We start from the raw sequence: 14,299 nt of genomic DNA, 5'->3' as shown, positions 1-14,299 counted from the left end.
CACTTGAGGTCAGGAGTTCGAGACCAGCCTGGCCGACATGGTGAAACCCCGTCTCTACTAAAAATACAAAATTTAGCCAGGCATGGTGGTGGGCATTTGTAATTCTGTCACCCAGGTTGGAGTGCAACGGTGAGATCTCGGCTCACTGCAACCTCCGCCTCCTGGATTCAAGCAATTCTCCTCCCTCAGCCTCCCTAGTAGCTGGGATTACAGGTGCCTGCTACCACACCCAGATAATTTTTGTATTTTCAGTAGAGACAGGGTTTCACCATGTTGACCAGGCTTGTCTCGAACTCCTGACCTCAAGTAATCCACCCACTTCGGCCTCCCAAAGTGCTGGGATTACAGGTGTGAGCTGCTGTGTCCAGCCTTGTGTCTTTAGTTAGTCAGATCTTAGCTACATGTAAGGGCTTAATCTATACTCTTCCTATAATTATTCTTTAATGTTCAAGAAATTTTCTTGTAGTAGCTCATGTCTATAATCCCAGTGCTGTGGGAGGCAGAAGGATCGCTTGTGCTCAGGAGTTCAAGACCAGCCTGGGCAATATAGCAAGACCAAGGTTTCTAAAATAAATAAGTAAATCAAATCTTCCTTGTATTGTGAAGAGGGTTTTCTTTCCTTCTGTATTTGCAAATACTCACTGCTGCAACCTAAGAAAGCTGCTCCTTTTAAAGAATAACCTTGCTGAGATCTTTAATTAGTCCAGAAGTCCCCAGAACTGCCTAGATACAAGATCGCGGCTTCCAAATATTGTCAGCTTTGACTCATCCTTTCCAGTGTTTACAGGTCTTAATTCTTTATATTTTCTTATTGCATTGACAACATAGCAAGAGGGACATCTTTATCGTGTTCTTGATTTTACTAAATATGCTTCTCACATTTCACTATTGAGTAAGGCGTTTCGGCAGGTTCACAGAAATTACCCCTTATCCAGCCAGAATCAGTGAGCTAGGGCTGCCATAACAAAGCGGGGACTTTGAACAACAGAAAGGTATTCTCTCACAGTCCTGGAGGCCAGAAGTCTGAACTCAAGATGTCAGCAGGGCCATGTTCACTCTGAATCGTGTAGGGGAGAATCCTTCCCTGCGTCTCTCTAGATTCTGGTGGTTGCTGACAACCTTTGGCGTTCCTTGGCTTGTAGACCCTTTGCTGGAATCTCTGTTCCTGTTGTCATGATTTTCTCCCTTCCTACTTCTTCACATCATCTTCCCTCTGTATCTCTCTCCTCTCATTTCGCTTTGTTTTGTTTTTAAGAGATAGGGGCTGTGTGAGGCAGCTCACGCCTATAATTCCAGCACATTGGGAAGCAGAGGTGGGAGGATCTATTTGAGGCCAGGAGTTCGAGACCAGTCTGGGCAGCAAAGTGAGATCGAAACTGTACAAAAAATAGAAAAACTGGCTGGGTGCCGTGGCTCACATTCCAGCACTTTGGGAGGCCAAGGTGGGTGGATCACCTGAGATCAGGAGTTCGAGACCAGCCTGGCCAACATGGTGAAACCCCATCTCTACTAAATTCAAAAAATTAGCCGGGAGTGGTGGCATGTGCCTGTAACCCCAGCTACTTGGGAGGCTGAGGCAGGAGAGTTGCTTGAACCCAGGAGGCACAGGTTGCAGTGAGCCAAGATTACACCATTGTACTCCAGCCTGGGCAAGAAGAGCAAAACTCTGTCAACAAAAAAAAGAAAGAAAGAGAGAGAGAGAAGAGAGAAGGAAAGAAGGAAGGAAGGAGAGAAAGAAAGAAGGAGTAAGAAAGAAAGAAAGAAAAGAAAGAAAGGAAAGCAAGCAAGCAAGCAAGCAAGCAAGCAAGCAAGCTAGGCATGGTGGTGCTCCCCTGCAGTCCCAGCTACTTGGGAGGCTCAGGCAAGAGGATCACTTGAATCCAGGAGGTCAAGGCTGCAGTGAGCTATGATTCTGCCACTGGGCAAACACAGTGAGACACTGTCTCAAAAAAAAAAAAAAAAAAAAAAAAAAAGAGGATCTCGCTCTGTTGCCCAGGCTGGAGCGTAGTGACATGAGATTGCCCTACCTCAGCCTCCTGAGAAGCTGGCACTACAAGCATGTGTCATTGCGCCAGCTAAATTTTTTTTTTTTTTTTTTTTTTTTTTTTAAGAGATGGGGTCTTCCTGTGTTGTTCAGGTTGGTCTCCAACTCCTGGCCTCAAGTGCTTCTCCAGCCTAGTGCTGGGATTACAGGTGTAAGCCACCATAGTTGGCCCCAGCATTTCTTTTGGGGGACACTGTTCAACCTACTACACAGTGGACATTTTAAATTTGTTCTGGGTCTTACCAAAAATGGTTCTCATGTTTCACTATTAAGCAAGACTTTTCTGTAGGATCCTGGAAATTGCTGCTTCTCAAATTAAGGAAGCTTTATCCTGTTCTCTGTTAACTAAGCATTTATTTTTTTGTGCTTATCTTCATTTTAAATGCAGAATGAGTGTTGAATAGACATATCTCATAATTGTAATGTGGAGAGGACAAAAACAAGTTCCGGAAGGATATAGACCATGTGATGACATTTTAATAAAGCTCCCAGATGTGCAAAACAGCCCAATATATTCACCATAGAAAGATGGGTAATTAAAGCATTTTAAAATAGGATAAACACCAAGTTTGGGAGGGCAGTGGCCTTGGGGAGGGGAATAAGAGGAGGGTGGGGTACAAGAGACCTCCACTCTGTTTGCTATGGTTTGTTATGTGACGATGTTATTTGTTATGTGATGTTATTTGTTATGTGATGATTTTTAAGAAGATCTGAAATATGTGAAGATGTAAAAACTTGATAAAGCCGAGTGGAAGGCATAAGTGTTTTCATTTTTTCCTGCATACCCATACCTCTTTGCATACTTTATAATAAAAAATAAAAGCAAAGCCAAACTTCAGAGCGACAACTAATACACCACATGCCCTTTGCAGTGGGCTGGCTTCCCTGGTTACCGCAATCCTCTCATCTCTGCAGAGAATGGAAACCAGAGTGGTCATGGCCTTGCAGCTGAATCCTGTGACTTTTACCTTCTTCCCACATTCACCCAAACCTCTTGTCCCTGCTATTCAGGTCCTTGTATGATGTGACCACCGCTGACACCCTAGCCCCAGATGATTGCCCCTGAATTAGTCTCAGCTTCTCCAACATGTCCTGTTCCCTTACTCTCCCAATCTTTGCATGTGCTGATACCATGTTGGGACCGTTCTTTAATGTATCCATCTCCTCTGCGATAATTGACTCCTTCCCCAGGCATCACCTCCTTCAGGAAGCCCTCCAGGCTCAGCCAGTGTCTCCAGTGGTTCTCACAGTCTCTTGTACTTCCCAGACTCATCATATTGTCTTCAAATTCCCTTGTTACATGTTCCCCACCCACCTGAGAAACAGGCCTCCCTTCCTTGTCCTGGGCCAGGGATAGAGGGTAGAGGTCTGCTGCCTCCTTCTAGGACCTCTCTTCCCCTCTCAGTTACCCTGCAGTGAGGTCTGGGCACAGGACATTGATGGGCAGCCTTCTGGCATCCTTGCTAAGCTGGACAGCTCCGCCCCAGCTCGCCAAGGCAGCTTCAGCCACAGGTGTATCCAACAGAGACCCACTTTCCTGCCCCCTTGCCTTTGCCTTGGCTGTGCCCTGTGCCTGTGTCCTTCCTTTCTCGGTCCACAGTACACATGTCCTCGAAGCCACACATCTCATGCTATCTCTTCCAGAAAACCTCCTCCAATTTCCCAAATGAACTAATTCTAGCTCCTCAATAAGGGCTGATGAATCACTTCCATGTAAATCCTTTCCCCAGAACACATTCGGATGGTTACCCATGGATAAGGGTTTCTGAGAGGCTCATGAAGATGGAGTGTGTTTACATATCTACAAGAGGGACTGGAATATTCCATTAAGTGCTCAACATTTCACCTTGTCAGTGAGGTTGGCCCCGGCCACCCTAGCCACTGCCCACTGCTTAGTGCCCATCCCAGTCCTGCCAAGCACTTATCTTACTGAACTTTTTCTTCCCTTCATTTTTTTTTTTCATAGCATTTATGACTTTTGAATATAGTATACTAGGGTTCCCACCTTTTGCGCTATGGATATTAGGAGTCAGATCATTCTTTGCTATGAGGGATATACTGGGCATTGTAGGACTTTGGGCAGAATCCCTGGCCTCTAGCCACTAGATGCCTGGAGCACACGCATGCGCGCGCGCGCACACACACACACACACACACACACACACATTCTGTGACAACCAAAAGTGCCTCCAGTCATAGCCAAATGTCCCTGGTGGGCATAATTGCTCCCAGCGGAGAACTACCATGTTATGCAACTTCTGTTTTCAATTATGTTTATTATGTTGAGTATGGAGTCTGTCTCCCCACTTCTTCTAGAATATTAGCTCCAAGAAGAGAGGAATTTGCTTATTTTATCCTCTGATGTGGCCCCAGTCCCAAGATCAATGCCTAGCATATGGCAGGCGCTCAATGTTTGTTGGAAGAATGCATGAACTTCATGAACATTGAGCGTTTTTGATGTGCCTGAGATGGTCCTAGGTAGACAGGTATAACCTCATTTTCTTTCTTTTTTCTATGTTTTCAATTTTCTTTTTCATATATATATATATATGGTTTTTTTTAGGAATGAGGGTCTTGTTATGTTGCCCGGGCTGGTCTGGAACTCCTGGGCTCAGCGATCCTTCCACGTTGGCCTCCCAATGTGCTGGGGTTACAGGCGTGAGCCAGTGAGACCATCCCGTTTCTTTATCATAGCATCTTTGCGAGAGAGGTCCATATCTATCTCCTTTACACAGAGGGGAAAACTAAGGCTTCTAGAAGCTACCTAGAACCCACACAGTGGTAGAGTCCTGCAGCTCAGCCAGCTACCTCCGTAACAAACCTGTTTGTTCCCTTCTGGTCCAGAGGGACTGGATCAAGGTCAGGTTCGAACCCAGCCTCTGCAGGCACCTGCAGGGGAGTTGAGGCGGGACCTGAACTGGCCTGGGGGCCTATGCCTGAGGGGGCTTTCTCAGGAGCCAATTTAGTCGGGTTCAGTGGGTCCCTCTCGAGATAAAACCCAGCCCCAGGCCCATAGGAGATGGGAACCTAGCTCCAAAGAGAAGCCTCCAACACCAGCCTGGGGATGGAGCTGCAGCGGCCAGGACAGGGAGGCTGGAACTCCCTCCTCATTCCAGCCCAGCCCAGCCCAGCCTAGAAAGGGCCCAATCCTGTGATTGGTCTATGGATTCCGATTGCCAGGAATTAAGGCCAAGAAAATGGGAAGGAAGGGAGTGCCTAGGTCCAGTGAGGACTAGGGTAAAGTTTATATCTCTGCCAGGGACTGGGTGCCTGCACCACCATGGACACCACCAGGTACAGCAAGTGGGGCGGCAGCTCCGAGGAGGTCCCCGGAGGTATGAGCAACCAGACTGCCTCATCCCTGCCCTTGTCTGGGGTTTGATGGGGGAGGGGAGGGAAGAGCCAAGATGGACCAGGGTCCTGGGTGCAGGAGAGACACCACAGGCCACAGAGCCAGTTGGACCAGGGTCCAATTTTAACTCTGCCACTTAGAAGCTGTGTGGCCATGCACACAGTTACTTAACTTCTCGGAATCTCAGCTTCCTGGGAGGAACCCAGGCCTCCAGGGCTCAGTCCTGGGGGACCCAGCATGCTGTCCTTATTCTGCCAGGGCACTGGGGACGCCGGGTGCACTGGAGCCGGAGACCCCTCTTCTTGGCCCTGGCTGTCCTGGTCGCCACAGTCCTGTGGGCTGTGATTCTGAGTATCCTATTGTCCAAGGGTGAGTGACTCTCGATGGGGAGGGATTGCGTCCGGCCCCCCGGGGGACACAAAACCCCCATTGCAGTGCGCACCAGCTGCACCCTGGCGTCCTGCTCGCGTCTGAGTGTGAGCAGAGTGTGTGTACATCTTCTGGCCGTGGGCACTCACGCGTGTGCGCATGGCGTGCTCTTATGTGTGCGAGTCCCCACGCGTTTGTCCCCCATCGGCGTGTGTGCACATCGTGTGCGCTGTATGCCTGCCCGCTCGCTCTGTGGTCCCGAATCGGGGGACCCCGCACCCCCCGGGCGAGGGGAGGATTTCCGAGTCCCTGGCCTCGCCTGCAGGAGCCTCTCTCCGCAGCCTCCACGGAGCGCGCGGCGCTACTAGACGGCCAGGACCTGCTGAGGACAAACGGTGCGTGCCGAGCCAGGCGCCTGGGCCCCCGGGACATGCGGGGGCGGGAGCCTCTGAGACCCCGGAGATGGAGTCTCGGGTGCGTGGAGACTCTATGGTCCCTGAGGCTGGCCCCAGGGTGGGGAAGGGGGACCCTGAGTCCTCCCAAGTGACCTGGGGGGGCATGCGTTTTGGGACGGGGGTCGTTCCAGCCTCGAAGCAGACGGCGGCGCTGGGTGCCCTGAAGGAGGAGGTCGGAGTCTGCCGCAACTGCTGTGAGGGGGCGAGGCCGAGGCTGTGGGCGCAGGGGCGGTATCTTGTGGCCGGGATGGGAGGGGGGACCGGGGCGAGGCCTGCGGCGGGTGGGACGGAGCAGGCTGGTCTCCGAAGTCCCGCCCCATCCTCGCCACCCTCGGGCCTCTCACCCGGCGACTCCCAGGCTCCGGGACGCAGGCGCAGCTGCAGACCACGCGCGCGGAGCTTGGGGAGGCGCAGGCGAAGCTGATGGAACAGGAGAGCGCCCTGCGGGAACTGCGTGAGCGCGGTGAGTGCCCGACGCGACCCCAGCCCTAAGTCCTGGCCGTGTCCCCGGACCCCTGACCCCGATCATGCACCCCGTCCTGACCCTGAAGCTGCACTCTGACCTTGACTGCGACTCCCAGCGTCGGCCACACCCGGACCCCACCCAGTTGTAACCGCCCTTGACCCTGTGCCATCGTGGATGCTGGCACCGAGGGCACAATGACCACGGACGGGGTCCTGACCTTTAGCTAGTCATGACTCTGGTCCTGACCCTGACCCCAGCCATAATCCCCGCTCCGCTGACCCCGCAGTGACCCAGGGCTTGGCGGAAGCCAGCAGGAACCGTGAGGACGTCCGCACTGAGCTGTTCCGGGCGCTGGAGGCCGTGAGGTTCCATAATAGTGAGCAACACGAGGGGCAGGAGGCGGGCTGTGAGGGTGTAAGTGGACCCTGCCTCTCTTGGACCTTGGCCTGGTTCTGTGTCTCCACCCCTGAGCCTGCGGGGCCGAACCCCTACCCGCTGCATCTTCTCGGTGCGTTCCCCCTGGAAACGCTCGACCTCTCTGACCCTCGCCACCCCGCAGACTCCTGCGAGCCGTGCCCCACGTCGTGGCTGTCCTTCGAGGGCTCCTGCTACTTTTTCTCTGTACCAAAGACCACGTGGGCGGCGGCGCAGGGTCACTGCGCGAATGCCAGCGCTCACCTGGTGATCGTTGGGGGCCTGGAAGAGCAGGTGCGCAGAGGGAGGAGGCGTGGTCAGGCGGTGGGGCGGGGCGGGGCAGACTGCAGGCTCAGACGTCCCCTCCTTTCTAGGGCTTCCTGACTCGGAACACACGTGGCCGTGGTTACTGGCTGGGCCTGAGGGCTGTGCGCCATCTGGGCAAGGTTCAGGGCTACCAGTGGGTGGACGGAGTCTCTCTCAGCTTCAGGTGAGAGAAGGGCTCCTGGTGAGACCTGGGGAGGGAGACAGGTTAGACTCTAGAGGACATGCTTTGGCTAGATTTCAGGGACCCCCTGGCTGGGGCTCCACGCTTAGGCATGGGCAGGCTGGACCCCAGGAACTGTCCTCAGGTTAAATTCTGGGCGTTAAAAAGTTATATACCAGGTGTACGCTCAGGTTAGACAGCTGGGGTGTCTAGAGTAGACCCAAGCAATAAATAGGCTACAGCGTGGAGAGGAAGGCAGGACCCCGCGTACATCCTCCATCTAGATTCCCAGCAACATCCCCACTCAACCACTGCAGCCACTGGAACCGGGGAGAGCCTAATGATGCTCGGGGGCGCGAGGACTGTGTCATGATGCTGCGCACGGGGCTATGGAACGACGCACCATGTGACAGCGAGAAGGACGGCTGGATTTGTGAGAAAAGGCACAACTGCTGACCCCGCCCAGCACCCCGGAGCCACGCCCATTGCAGCACATGGTATCCTGGGGGCTGCTCACTTCCTTGGCTCCTGGAGCTGATCACCAGAGTTTTTTCTTCCTCATCCAGCACTACTGAGTCTCAGAAACACTCGGCCCAACATAGCCCTGTCCAGTCCAGTGCCTGGGCTCTGGGACCTCCCTGCCAACCTCATCCCAACTCCACTCACGCAGACCCAACCTAACCTCCACTTGCTCCAAAATCCCTGCTCCTGAGTCTCCCTGATATGACTCTACTTCTCTCTCTAACCAAGGTTAGGTGACTGAGGACTGGAACTCTTTGGTTTTCTCGCATTTTCCACCAAACTAGGAGCTGTTTTTGCAGCCTGAGGAAGCATCAATAAATATCTGAGAAATGAATCCAGGATCCTGGTTCTAGCGAGATCTTCTATGCTTTATCCCAGATGTCCTAGTTTAATCCCCACGAGTGACCCCTGGACTCTCTCAGTGACCTCTTTGGTGGGTAACTTGCACTGGGCCAGGAGGGCTTGAAGGTCGGGGCAGTTTCCCACTCTACACCATTACTTCCTCAGTCCCTGGCATGGGGCTTGGCTCAGAGGGTACTGGGGACACAGAAATGGGTCAGACGCAGTTCTTTCCCCTGGGACCTCTGCATTCTGGTCTAGCTGGGCACAGGAACAAAGTGACCAGTAATTTAATGGAGGAATGCATGGAGAGGACACCTGTGCATTTTGAGGGGCCATCTTTGTCTTTGGGGAGAGGGACCGTCCTGAGATACTGCAGTGGTGGCACCCATTTTGGGAAGACTGTCACCTCATTGTGGAGATTATGGGCATCCTGAGACAAGCCCTTGAGGCAGGTGGGGGACAGGGTACCCTGATGGGACGAGCAGGTTCCTTCTGCTCCATGCATCTAGGGTCTGTGACTATTGGATGGGTCAGTCAGGAAATACATTCCAGAGAAGGTGGATTTTCCAAGGGACAATGGCATTTGAGTAGATGAAGCTGGGAAGGTAGGACTTTGGAGGCAGAAGTCCCAGGAAGAAAAAGGCTTGGAGAGTGGGCGTGGTGGTGCATGCTTGTAGTCCCAGTTACTCAGGAGGCTAAGGTGGGAGAATCGCTTAAGCCTAGGAGTTCGAGACTGCAGTGAGCTATGATCACGCCGGTTGATAAAGTCACTGTACTCCATTCTGGGCAATGCAGTGAGACCATGTCTAAAAAAAAAAAAAAAAGGGAGGTTGGAAGGTATACAGATAGCTGAATTCACACAGGGGTGTATGTTACATAGAACCTGGCTTTCTCAACCAGGGACTTTTGATCTGAATTCACCCTACGCTCCCAGTTTCTTGCTTCTATCTTGGAGAGTTAGGGGCTCTCCAAGAATTTCCCATGGAGACAGGTTCAACAGGGGAGTGACAGGTTGGCAGCTTTTAGTTCTGCGCAGAACTGAGTCTAGAACTACAGGCTGCTGGGAGCCCCCAGGCTACTGGAGTGTACAACAGCATCAGCTGAGCAGGAAATAGAAGGAATACCATCACATTCCCTGGCCAGGTGGAAATCTTCCACTGTAACCCGTCAACCCCTCTATCCTCTGATGGCTCTATACCTGCAGTCTGGAGCAGGCACTGGGCAAGTCCAGCAGCCTATTGACTTGCCTACTGGACTGACGGCCAGGCTGCTGGACTTCCAGACACAGCTGGTTTGGAGGAGTGTTTGTTTCCCACCACTACTGTAATGGATTTTGCTGGGCAAAAACCAAGGTCTAAGGATGTATTAATCCATTCTCATGCTGCTAATAGAGACGTACGTGACACTGGGTAAGTTATAAAGGAAAGAGGCTTAATGGACTCGCAGTTCCACATGGCTGAGGAAGCCTCACAATCATGGCGGAAAAGAAAGGACGAGCAGAGGCATGTCTTACATGGTGGCAGGCAAGAGAACTTGTGCACGGAACTCTCATTTATGAAATCAGATCTTGAGGCCAGGCGCGGTGGCTCACACTCGTAATCCCAGCACTTTGGGAGGCCAAGGCAGGTGGATCACGAAGTCAGGAGTTTGAGACCAGCCTGGCCAATATGGTGAAACCCCATTTCTACTAAAAATACAGAAATTAGCTGGGCGTGGTGGCAGCACCTGTAATCCCAGCTACTCGGGAGGCTCAGACAGGAGAACTGCTTGAACCTAGGAGGCAGAGATTGCAGTGAGCGAAAGATCATGCCATTGCACTCTAGCCTAGGCAAAAGAACAAGACTCCATCTCAAAAAAAATTAAAAATAAAACCATCAGATCTTGAGAGACTCATACACCACTACAAGAACAGTATGGGGAAAACTGCCCCCATGATTCAATTATCTCCACCTGGCCCCACCCTTGGTCCATGGGGATTATTATAATTCAAAGTGAGATTTGGGGAGGGTGACACAGCCAAATCATATCAAAAGGAAAATGTTTCTTTACCTCTTCCAGCTTCTAGAGCTGTTGTCCTCATCTTTCTTGATTCCTGGACCCTTCTTCCATCTTCAAAGGCAGTAGGGTAGCATCTACCTTCAGCCATGACAATGACTTCTTCTGTATCAAATCTCTCTATGCATCCCCCTCACAACCACCTTTTTTTGGAGACAGGGTCTCACTCTGTTACCCAGGCTGGAGTGCAATGGCACGATCGTAGCTCACTGCAGCCTTGACCTCCTGGGCTCAAGATATCCTTCCACCTCAGCCTCCCAAGTAGCTGGGACTACAGGCATGCACCACCACACCCAACTAATTTGTTAGTTTTTTTTGTAGAGATGGGGTCTTACTGTGCAGCCCAGGCTGGTCTTGCTGCCTTCTTATATGAACACTTAGGATTGCATTTAGGGACTGATCTGATAATCCAGGATGATCTCCTGTGTTTTTTTTTTTTTTTTTTTCTTTATGAGGCAGGATCTCACTTTGTCACCTGGACTGGAGTGCAGTAGCATGAACACAGCTCACAGCAGCCTTGACTTCCCAGCCTTGACTTCCCAGCAGTCCTCCAGGCACAAGCAATCCTCCTGCCTCAGCCTCCCAAGTAGCTGGGACTACAGGTGTGTGCCACCATGCCTGGCTAATTTTTTTTTAAAAATTTTTTGTAGAGAAGTGGTCTCACTATGCTGCCCAGGCTGCTCTCAAACTCCTGAGCTCAAGTGATTCGCCTACCTTGGCCTCCCGAAGCGCTGGGATTACAGACATGAGCCACCGCTCCTGACCTCCTGTAATTCTAAATGCAGTTCTGCCACTATTCACCCAGATAGTGCAGACTCCACCCACAGGTTAAAGACACAGTCCCCACCAAGACTGCTCTCATTTCAGATACCAACTACAAGTCTGGGGATCCCCAGCCACCCACATTTCTGAAAAATTGCCTACAAATTCTCATGACCCCTTCAGGTTCCATAATTCAATAGAATGACACCCAGAACTTAGGAAGATGCTATACTTATGATTTGTTTTCTTTTTTCTTTCTTTCTTTTTGCTTTTTGAGATGGAGTCTCGCTCTTTTGCCCAGACTGGAGTGCAATGGTGCGATCTCAACTCACTGCAACCTCCGCCTCCCGGGTTCAAGCAATTCTGCCTCAGCCTCCCAAGTAGCTGGGACTACAGGCACACACCACCACCATGCCTGGCTAATTTTTGTGTTTTCAGTAGAGACGGGGTTTCACCATGTTAGCCAGGATAGTCTCAATCTCTTGACCTGGTGATCCACATGCCTCAGCCTCCCAAAGTGCTGAGATTACAGGCATGAGCCACTGTGCCTGTCCCTGATTTCAGTTTTCTTAACAAGATACAAATCAGGACCTGCCAAATTAGGAGATATGTAGGGTGAGGTCTTGGAAGGTCCCAAACACAGAGCTCCTGTGTCCTTCCCCATAACATCAGTACACATCACTCTCTCTATGCCTTCCCCACTCCCAGGGTGATGGGTTCACCAGCCAGGAAGCTCCACTGAGCTCAGTGTCCTGAGTTTTTATTGGGGTTTCAGTATGTAGGCAGGAGTGATCCAATTACTGCTTCAGTGTTTTGGTTTTGTTTGTTTGTTTTGAGACCAGGTCTTGCCCTGTTGCCCAGGCTGGAGAGCAGTTGGCACAATCATAGCTCACTGCAGCCTCAACCTCCTAGATTCAAGTGATCCTCCCACCTCTCAGCCTCTCAAGTAGCTGGAACTACAGGCACATGCCACCACCCTGTCCAGCTAATGTTTGTATTTTTTGTAGAGACGGGGTGTCACCATATTATCCAGGTTGGTCTCAAGCTCCTGAGCTCAAGCGGTCCTCCTGCCTTGGCCTCCCAAAGTGCTGGGATTACAGGCACGAGCCACCTCACAAAGCCTTGGGAGTTTTTAGTGGGGTCTCATTACATAGGCAGGATTGACTGAATCATTGGCCTTGTGATTGAACTTTATCTACAGTCCCCCTTTCGGTCGAGTGGCTGCAAATTCCAACCCTCATGGTTGACGTTTCTGGCATGACCCGCCCCCATCCTAAGCCACCCCTTCATATAAACCCAAGTGTGGTCCAGGGCCCTGATGAATAATAAAGACTCACAGCACTTGGAGAATTCCAAGGGCTTAGACGCTTCCTAGCAGGAACGGGGGACAAATTCTTTACCACACAAACTCTTCCCATCTTGAAATCCATCATCACGTCTGCTAAGTGTCTTTTGCCGTATAAGGTGACATTCACAGGATCCAGGGATTAGGACAGGGTATATTGAGGGACTTCACAAATCTGTATTAGCCAGGGTTCTCCAGAAGGACTGAACTGATAGGATGTGTGTGTGTGTGTGTGTGTGTGTGTGAGAGAGAGAGAGAGATTGTTGGGATATTTGTCCCCACCCAAATCTCATGTTGAAATGTGATCCCTGGTGTTGGAGGTGGGGGCTGGTGGGAAGTGTTTTGGATCCTAGGGGCAGATTCCTCGTGAATGGCTTGGGCCATCTTCTTGGTGATAAATGAGCTCTCACTTGAAGTTCATGCAAAATCTGGTTGTTGAAAAGTGTGTGATACCTCCCCTGCCATGCTCTCTCTCGTTCCTGCTTTCGCCATGTGAGACACTTGCTTGCCCTTTGTCTTCTGCCACGATTGGAAGCTTCCTGAGGCCCCTCCAGAAGCAGATATCTCTGCTATGCTTCCTGTACAGCCTGCAGAACCATGAGCCAGTTAAACCTCTTTTCTTATAAATTACCCAGTCTCAGGTATCTCTTTATAGCAATGCAAGAATGGCCTAACAGCTGGGTGTGGTGGCTCACGCCTGTAATCCTAGCACTTTGGGAGACCGAGGCGGGCGGGTCACTTGAGGTCAGGAGTTCCAGACCAGCCTGGCCAATATGGTAAAACCCCATCTCTACTAAAAATACGAAAATTAGCCAGGTATGGTGGCAGATGCCTGTAATCCCAGCTACTTGGGAGGCTGAGGCAGGAGAATCACTTGAACCTGGGAGGCGGAGTTTGCAGTGAGCCGAGATCGCACCACTACACTCCAGTCTGGGCGACAGAAGAGACACCGTCTTGAGAAAAAAAAAAAAAAAAAGAACAGCCTAACACAATAGTAAAGAGAGTTTATTCGGGAGAATTAACTCACACAATTACAAGGCGAAGTCCCATAGTAGGCCGTCTGCAAGCCCGGGAAAGAGAAAAGGCGGTAGTGTGGCTCAGTCCAAATCCAAAAGCCTCAAAAACCATGGAAGGAAACAGTGCAACCTTCAGTCTGCAGCCAAAGGCCCGAGAACCCCTGGGAGGCCACTGGTGCAAGTCCCAGAGTTCAAAGGCCAGAAAACCTAGAGCCTGATGTCCAAGGGTAGGAGGAGAGGAAGCCAAGTGATTGGCACAGCAGGGGAAGAGAGAGGAAGCCGACTCAAAGAGCAAGCCAGCTTCTCCCACCTTCTTCTACCTGCTTCATTCTAGCCATGCTGGTGGCCAACAGGATGGTGCTCACTCACATTGAGGGTGGGTCTTCCTCTCCCAGTCCACAGACTCAAATATCAGCCTCCTCTGGTAACACCCTCACAGAAAAACCCAGAAGCAATGCTTCACCAGCCATCCAGGCATCCCCCCAGCCGGTCAAGTTGATACCAGGTGTTAATTATCAGAGCATCACAGCACACGGCAGAGTCAGAAGGCAAAAGGGCAGGTCCTTCTGCTTCAGCCATAGCTGGCATTTACTCAGCTCCGTCCTCAGGAGAGATGCTAAAACCTCTTGTGCCTGCTTCTGCTGCTGTTGTACATTGTCACGACAGCCTG

General features: G+C 51.3%; 1 protein-coding gene across 1 annotated transcript; it reads left to right on the top strand.

Annotated features, from left to right (window-relative positions):
• The first annotated feature begins 5,255 nt into the window (after nt 1-5,255).
• LOC111522644 (C-type lectin domain family 4 member G) lies at nt 5,256-8,450 on the top strand. Its single transcript, XM_023186777.1, has 9 exons — nt 5,256-5,379; nt 5,655-5,765; nt 6,107-6,160; nt 6,352-6,414; nt 6,579-6,683; nt 6,973-7,062; nt 7,246-7,394; nt 7,475-7,590; nt 7,905-8,450. The coding sequence occupies exons 1-9, from the start codon at nt 5,325-5,327 to the stop codon at nt 8,041-8,043; spliced, it is 882 nt and encodes a 293-aa protein (XP_023042545.1). The 5' UTR covers nt 5,256-5,324; the 3' UTR covers nt 8,044-8,450.
• The last annotated feature ends 5,849 nt before the right edge of the window (nt 8,451-14,299 follow it).

Source organism: Piliocolobus tephrosceles, unplaced genomic scaffold, assembly GCF_002776525.5.
Source record: "Piliocolobus tephrosceles isolate RC106 unplaced genomic scaffold, ASM277652v3 unscaffolded_29588, whole genome shotgun sequence".
Taxonomy (NCBI): domain Eukaryota; kingdom Metazoa; phylum Chordata; class Mammalia; order Primates; family Cercopithecidae; genus Piliocolobus; species Piliocolobus tephrosceles.
The sequence above is the reverse complement of the archived record's forward strand: the minus strand, read 5'-3'. Positions and strand labels throughout refer to the sequence as shown.

Bases quoted from the DNA above. Each gene is read 5' to 3' on its own strand.
- LOC111522644 (XM_023186777.1), top strand. From the start codon at position 5,325: ATGGACACCACCAGGTACAGCAAGTGGGGCGGCAGCTCCGAGGAGGTC. The intron at 6,161-6,351 runs GTGCGTGCCGAG...GGGTCGTTCCAG, and splicing joins GGACCTGCTGAGGACAAACG to CCTCGAAGCAGACGGCGGCG. The intron at 7,395-7,474 runs GTGCGCAGAGGG...CCTCCTTTCTAG, and splicing joins TTGGGGGCCTGGAAGAGCAG to GGCTTCCTGACTCGGAACAC.